The 7,449-nt window shown below is 35.2% G+C and overlaps 2 protein-coding genes across 2 annotated transcripts in view; both read left to right on the top strand.

Annotated features, from left to right (window-relative positions):
- Positions 1–3,060, top strand: part of LOC107489875 (uncharacterized) — a 3,433-nt gene extending 373 nt beyond the window's left edge. Inside the window, exons 3-10 of the mRNA XM_021143908.2 lie at positions 75–201; positions 826–896; positions 1,001–1,105; positions 1,546–1,579; positions 1,697–1,797; positions 1,946–2,005; positions 2,061–2,261; positions 2,722–3,060. Coding sequence (XP_020999567.1) covers positions 75–201; positions 826–896; positions 1,001–1,105; positions 1,546–1,579; positions 1,697–1,797; positions 1,946–2,005; positions 2,061–2,261; positions 2,722–2,811 — 789 coding nt within the window. The 3' untranslated portion in view covers positions 2,812–3,060. The remainder of the gene's footprint in view (positions 1–74; positions 202–825; positions 897–1,000; positions 1,106–1,545; positions 1,580–1,696; positions 1,798–1,945; positions 2,006–2,060; positions 2,262–2,721) is intronic.
- Positions 3,061–3,690: 630 nt separating this feature from the next.
- Positions 3,691–6,220, top strand: LOC107489976 (eukaryotic translation initiation factor 5). The gene is made up of 2 exons (XM_016110748.3): positions 3,691–3,819; positions 4,370–6,220. Exon 2 carries the CDS (start codon positions 4,700–4,702, stop codon positions 6,020–6,022), a length of 1,323 nt encoding a protein of 440 aa, XP_015966234.1. The 5' UTR covers positions 3,691–3,819; positions 4,370–4,699; the 3' UTR covers positions 6,023–6,220.
- Positions 6,221–7,449: the final 1,229 nt, after the last annotated feature.

Raw genomic sequence — 7,449 nt, 5'->3', positions numbered from 1 at the left:
GAGAGGTAACTAACTAACTAACTCTCTAACTAACTGTTTATTGTATTGCTCCCTTTTTTTTCCAAAATAATTAGGCATTGTTTATTACTTTAATACAGGATGCTTTCTTGTCGAATTTGAAAGCTTTACAGCCGGAGCTATGTGTTACCGCCGCGTATGGGAACATTTTGCCTACCAAGTTTCTAGATATTCCGGCATTGGGTTTGTTTTTTTCTTTTATTTTAATTTATTTGCTGCTGCCATGGTGCCATTGACTTTATTTTGTGTCTGATTATGAGTATGAGTCATTAGCTCCATGGGCCATTTCAATTTGCATTTAATTGTTAAATTATTAGGATTCCTAGCACCTTTTTTTTTTTTGGTGTATAAGACTTGATGCTACCCGGTCTATGTTTACATAGGCCGGTCTCAAGCCTGGATGAATGAGTAGGATTGTTAAGCTTGCGAGTTGCAACTGCTAACGTAAAACTATGTCGCATTCCAATGCATGGACATGATAGAATAACGTCTTTGGATCTATGTAGGGTACTAGGGTTGTTAGGCCTGTGATAGCCAACGTAAAATTTCATTGTATCCCAATGCATGGACACGATGCAATGATGTCTTTGATCCATGTAGCCGACCCCAGAAAAGGCTTTGTTAAGTTATAAGACTTGATGTTTGTGATACCAATTTACCAGTAATTTGTAGATCATGAACCTCTCTGTACATTATAATTGGGAAACGTCCAAAATAAAGTTACTTGAACAATTTATAGCTGACATTGAATGGATTTGAGGTCTGATAAATATAAGTGTTTCTGAATTACACTTGCAAATATCTCAGGAACTGTCAATATTCATCCTAGCCTGTTGCCACTGTATCGTGGTGCTGCACCTGTTCAAAGAGCATTACAGGTTTTTCTTTGTGTCAATTTTGTTCAATACTCCAGTTCCGAATACAATTACTTCCTTTATTTCACAAAATCTGTTTTTGGTTCTATGTGTTGTCTTTGTACTAGGATGGTGTTAAAGAAACTGGAGTATCATTAGCATTCACTGTCCGTGAACTGGATGCTGGACCTATTATTGCTAGCGAAACCGTTGAAGTTGATGATCAAATAAAGGTATGGTTTTCTGGCTTCTCTTTGTGCTACAAAAGTTGTCAATGTGATCCCATGAGCTTATTACTTTATCTCTGGAAAAGATTAATGCCCTTATATTTAATATCTTTAGGCCTAGTTGTTTTGAGAGCTTTAGCAGTTGGTTTCAGTGAGAAATACTGGATGCTGGTGCATATTATGTTCATGGTATTTGTTATTTGCTCTTTTACCATATTAAATTAGAACATATAGTAAGTTTTATTTAGGCCTTCACATTTTCTACTGATGAAACTTGCTAAGTTTATATTGACAGAAATACACAAACATATATACAAAAAGTACACTGTAATATTTTCATGTTGTTCCTATTTGTAGCTGTATTGTTTTTGTCCAGTCATTGTGGTACAAGGCAGCTACTGCTTTTTTTCTCCTTGCTTTTGACAAATCTTTAGATATCTATGTAGGCACCCAATTTGCTTGAGCTCCTCTTTTATAAAGGCAAGTTATGCTTTGCATTCCACTGATCATTTTTCCTATGCTGTAGTGATTATTCTTATTCAGACATTTGCAAGTTTTGGTTACCGAATGAATTCATATCTTCATTTGATGAAACAGGTTCCGAACTTCTGATTAGGGAACTTCCTTCCATATTTGATGGATCAGCAAGTGTTAATGCACAACCTCAAGATCATTCCAAGGCTACACTGGCTCCAAAGGTAGTGTTAGTCCTGCTTCTGTTACTTGGTCCGAAATAGATATGAGTTGTCCCATCGATATTATATCAGATAATATAGGATTCATCGGCTTTATTTTGATGTTGCATATAAGATATCCCTCTTATTCTGGTTTTTCTACTTTATGCAGATAAGCCAAGATGAGTCGTGGCTAGTCTTTGATCAAGAAGCATCGGTTCTACATAATAAGGTAAACTTCATGATCTTACTTGAACTGTTGCAGTTGTGACATAAAACAATTTTAGGTTCGTGCGTTTTCAGGATGGCCGGGAACAAGAGCAAAAGTTCAAGTAGTGGAGAAAAATGGTGAACAGAAAACTTTGGATATGAAAATTATAACCACCCGAGTTCACAGTCACGAAAGCGTACCGTCCAATGAAGCAGATGACATTGCATTTGTCGAGGGGGCATTGGTGTTTCCATGTGGAAAGGGCACCAACCTTGAGGTATGTCTCGCAATCATGATTGAAGTTTCTTAGCGGAAGCTGCTTTACTTTATATCTTCTTTAATAGGAAAATCGCAATGCAATATTTAGTATAGTTCATTCATGAGCGCTGATAAACAAGTTGCTATTTGAGGAAATTTCAGTCATATCGCACTATGTTGCATCTTAAGATTAATAAAAACAATATACACTTTACAATAACAATTAGTGTTGGATGTAATGGTAATGTCTCAACACAGAATCTCTCTAATTTAGTAATTCTTTATATATTGAAACTTCTGAAGATACTGTAATGTTCTTTTCTTCATTTCATGATTAACAAGCATTGAGGAAATACTGCTGTTTTATAATATGAAAATGCACTTTTTTACACAAATTTAGCATATCTTTGTGTCTGCAATCAAATATACCCTCAAATTCAACATCTTCATTCTGAATTCAGTGATGTTGTACCCTTCAGGTGTTGGAACTTCAACTTCCAGGGAAAAAGGTAGTAACTGCAGCTGCTTTTTGGAATGGACTGAGGGGCCAGAAGCTAAAGAAATTATGAGACATGGTTTTGTCACACACAAGGTTGTTTAGGAAAATTGATTCATTTTCTTTTAGTGAAATTATTTTTTCTTCTTTGTCCATTTTTTGTATGATTTATTATGTATAAGAAACTTTCAACATCTGTGATTCTCTTTAGGAAGTGAGCTTCTCAACTTAGCATAATTTTTTTTTGTCTGTAATTTAAAGTATACACCCTTTATACCATGATGATGGTCACTTTTTGAGTTTTTATTTTATTTTATATTTATATTAACTTAGATGTTAAGTTCCCTCAAAATTTAATAAATTTGAGTTAGTTAATGTAGTTATCCAACAAAGCAAGAAACTTCATTGCCATAAATATTTATAAGTACAATCAATTAGTTATAAACTTTTTTAACTTTCCGTTGATGTTTTATCTTGCTTTTTTGATTTGTTAAACACTTAAACTAAATGACATAATAAGGTATTAAATACGGAAGTATGGATTAATTGTCAGTAGTTGCTTAATCAATTCGACTACTTAGCTTCAACTTTTAAGCATTGTAACTAATTTTAGCTAATATAATGTGGGGGGTAACTATCATAGTTAGGTTGTTAGGGCTGTTATGACATTAAATTTCATGTAGATAAAATCTAAGCCTAATTGAGTTGTCAATTGTTATTTAAAGTGAAACACTGAAACCCCCTAACTAAATGGCGATAATTGTAATTTGTACGTATTTTTATGTAAAGAAATTATACAAATACTTGATTATATATGATCATATTAGAGATAATTTAAAATTACACAATATTAAAGATAAGATTTTTATAGATATGATAAAGATTTTATAAGATTTTTAAAAAAATAAAGATGAAAAATCTCAAGTTGTTAACTCGGAGAGACCTATAAAAAGGAGACGTAGGCGTGTGTTGCATTCATTCTTTGTTTATTGATTTGAGGCGCAGCAACTTCTCTCCGTTTTTCTCTGAACCCTTCTCTCTTCTCTCTCTCTCTCTCTTCGATCTCCTCTCAGCCTTGCAGGTAACCCTAGTTCCCTTTCTCTCTCTTTTTCATTCAATTCCATCGCTGTTTTTCTTCGTTCTATTTCCTATGCCTAGATCTAATTGAAGTCACATAGTTCGTCATTATTCATCAATAATCATCATTAATATTCATCTCTTTACGTTATTGACTTTGATGCGATCAGTTTCGGTTCAGAATAATAATCTTCTTAGCATGTCTTATGTTTCTCGATTTATCTATTTCAACGATCTGTATGTTATCTAGTTAGTTTAGTTTTTTTTTTTTAATTCGATGAAAACATGTATAGATTATAATGATTGCTTGTTTCTTTTGTTAATTACTTTGCAGTTGTGTTAATAATTAATATTAATAATTAGTATCTATTGTGGCTTATCTGTTTGATAGAACGTTTGGCTTTCGTTTTGCTTAGCACCAAACCGTTCTGTTGAGAAAAAGTTAACCATGGATTGGAGCTATGCAAAGTGAAATCCGAATTGAGTTGAGATAGCAACATACTTTAGGTATTAATTATTGACATTATGTATATTGGCCTTGTAATTTGGCATAGGACTCCTGCATTCTGCGATAGCAGATTCCAAGGTGGAAGGTGTCACGTTGAACTCTTTCATGTTTGAACGGGCCATTACCCATTTGGGAGCAATTGAATTGCTAGGAGAACGTTTTTCTTCTTCGAGAAAAAAGAATAAGCCCTCATTGTCAACAAGATCAAGCTGTATGCATTGCGAGCTGCACAGGGAACAACAGGAAGTACGTTGTTGGCAGCTTTCTCTGATTGCACAAAGAAGATCCCTCTGATAACAAGCCACTGGCCATCATACTTGGAATTCCAACTTTTGCAACCTAATTGTTTGTTTATCCATCTTTTCAACTTTTCATCATGGCCTTACAGAACATTGGTGCTGCAAACAGTGATGATGCCTTCTATAGGTATAAGATGCCCAAAATGATTACCAAAATCGAGGGTAGAGGGAATGGCATCAAGACAAATATTGTCAATATGGTTGATATTGCCAAGGCATTGGCAAGGCCAGCCTCTTACACAACCAAGTACTTTGGGTGTGAACTTGGAGCTCAGTCAAAGTTTGATGAGAAATCTGGTACTTCTCATGTTAATGGAGCGCACGACACTGCAAAACTTGCTGGCCTTCTTGAGAACTTCATCAAGAAATTTGTTCAATGTTATGGTTGTGGAAACCCCGAAACGGAGATATTGATTACCAAGAGCCAAATGATCCAGCTGAAATGTGCTGCCTGTGGTTTTGTGTCGGATGTGGATATGAGGGACAAGCTGACTACGTTTATTTTGAAGAACCCTCCGGAAACAAAGAAAGGATCCAAAGACAAGAAGGCCATGAGAAGAGCTGAGAAGGAGAGATTGAAGGAAGGTGAGATGGCTGATGAGGAGCAGAAGAAAATCAAAAAGGAGGTTAAGAAGAAAGGATCATCTACCGTGAAGGATGGCTCTACAAAGCCATCCACTAAGAAGAAAGCAAGTGCCTCCGACGATGACCATGTATCTCCTACTCACAGTCAAGTGGATGAGAAAGAAGATGCTTCTCAGGAAGATGATGATGATGACATCCAATGGCAAACAGATACATCACTAGAGGCTGCTCGCCAACGCATTCAAGAACAGCTAAGTGCTGTAACAGCTGATATGGTCATGCTCTCCACAAATGAGCCGGAGAAGAATGGAAAAACAGCAACCAAGGCAAGCAGTGGTTCTCAAAATGGTGACTCACCTAACTATAGTACACTTGTTGAAGTGAAGGCAATTCTGAATAAAGGTGTTGGGGCAAAGGATTTGCAGTCTCATCTGGCAGCACTTCCTGCATCTGCTCAAGACAAGACAAATGCTCTATTTGAGGCCTTATTTGAGGGCATCGAGAAAGGATTTGGAAAGGAAGTGATCAAGAAGAAGAGTTACCTTGCCGCTGCAGTCTCTATGGAGGAAGGATCACAGTTACTGTTGCTTGGTGCAATTGAGGCTTTCTGTATGAAGTCTACTTCCAGTGCTCTGAAGGAAGTTGCCCTTATTTTGAAGGCTCTGTATGATGCTGATGTACTGGAGGAAGAGAACGTATTGCGGTGGTATCAAGTTGGGACGAAGGGCGATAACAAGGACTCTAAGATATGGAAGAATGCCAAACCCTTCATTGATTGGCTTCAAAGTGCGGAATCAGAGTCAGAGGAAGAATGACATGCTTTAATTGCATTGTGTTCCTGTTTCATTGCTTATGTCATTGATTTCAAATAAAGGGTCTAGTTGCAGTGTGTTCTATTGTGTCGTGGTATATGTGTGCTTGTCTTTGTGGATTTGATCATTTAAATAGTCATTGTGAGCCAATACTGGATATTCTCCTATCATAATGTTATTCTATATTTTGGTTGCTTATCACCTTATGTATGCGTTTGCTTGATGTTTTTATCTCTACGTGTACTTGCAAAAGAGAATCCTATAACTCACTTTTAGCAAACCTTGAAGAGTTGAAGACTTCAAAACTCTGATAAGAAAGAAACTAGTGTATAGTTTAGGTTAGAAATATGAAGAAACGGAGATGTGATTTTCCAGTACACAACAAATCAGCATTGTTAACTCCAATTCCTAACCTTTGAATTGATAATTAAGTACCTTTTTAAAACTTTAGTTAGTTAAACCTCTTTTTCAAGTTAACTCTAATTATTCGCTCATTCTCTTCGTTGTTAGTCAAATCAAAGAAGTTTATTCATTAATCAACTTTTTAAATTAATACACCCATAAAAATCCATTTTTCTTTACCTAAGTTATCAAACTAACTTCATTTCTATTCCCTAAAGAGACTCAAAATCACCCCATCTTTTAATCAAAATCTTAATTGCAAGCAGCATTGTTTTCCTTCCTCGTTCGTTGGTGGTCGAAGCAATTGATAGTGCTCCCCAGTATTTTTAACAGGAATGTTATATTATATATATAAAGTATTAAAAGTTATTAATAAAAAGTAAAAAAATTATCTTTTAAATTATAAAAAATATACAAAAGAGATATATACAAAATAGTAACCAAACAGAAAACCAAATCCTACTCTCTCCCCTTGCTCAGGGTATTCCCTTTTTGTATGGTCTTGCTGTAGATATAGATAGAAAATAATATGGAAGATGAAAGTAGCCCAACTAGGCCCAGCATGGCAAAAATTTTTAATTGCCTCTAATGTTTCTGAAGTACAAGAAATGCAGGTTAATCAACATTTCTTGCATATCTTTTTGGAATGGGTTGGCGAGCCAGAAACTACTTCAAATTATGTTCTTCCGGTTTAGGCAATTGATTCATTTATCTTTTTGCCCCATTCTTCGTTCATGTTTGTATGATATTATGTATAACTAACTATCAATAAATAGCTTTTAATTTTCTTTATTAGAAAGGCATCTCTAAGTCCATTAGTATTATAGACAAGCAATATTAATTTGTGCAAAGATATTAATTCCATGAAAATCATCCACCTGCCCAAATGCCAGAGAAGAAAAAATCAAACACCAAACAAGTCAACCAAGATCTGTGTGATCATGGACTAGAGTTGCACAACTCTCATATTATTTAAGTGCTCAAAGGAAAGCAACAAAACATAATAAATAGGGTCACAATTATATATT

The sequence above is a fragment of the Arachis duranensis genome, chromosome 5 (assembly GCF_000817695.3).
Source record: "Arachis duranensis cultivar V14167 chromosome 5, aradu.V14167.gnm2.J7QH, whole genome shotgun sequence".
Lineage (NCBI taxonomy): Eukaryota > Viridiplantae > Streptophyta > Magnoliopsida > Fabales > Fabaceae > Arachis > Arachis duranensis.
This window is presented reverse-complemented; position numbering and strand designations above follow the sequence as displayed.

Bases quoted from the DNA above. Each gene is read 5' to 3' on its own strand.
- LOC107489976 (XM_016110748.3), top strand. From the start codon at position 4,700: ATGGCCTTACAGAACATTGGTGCTGCAAACAGTGATGATGCCTTCTAT.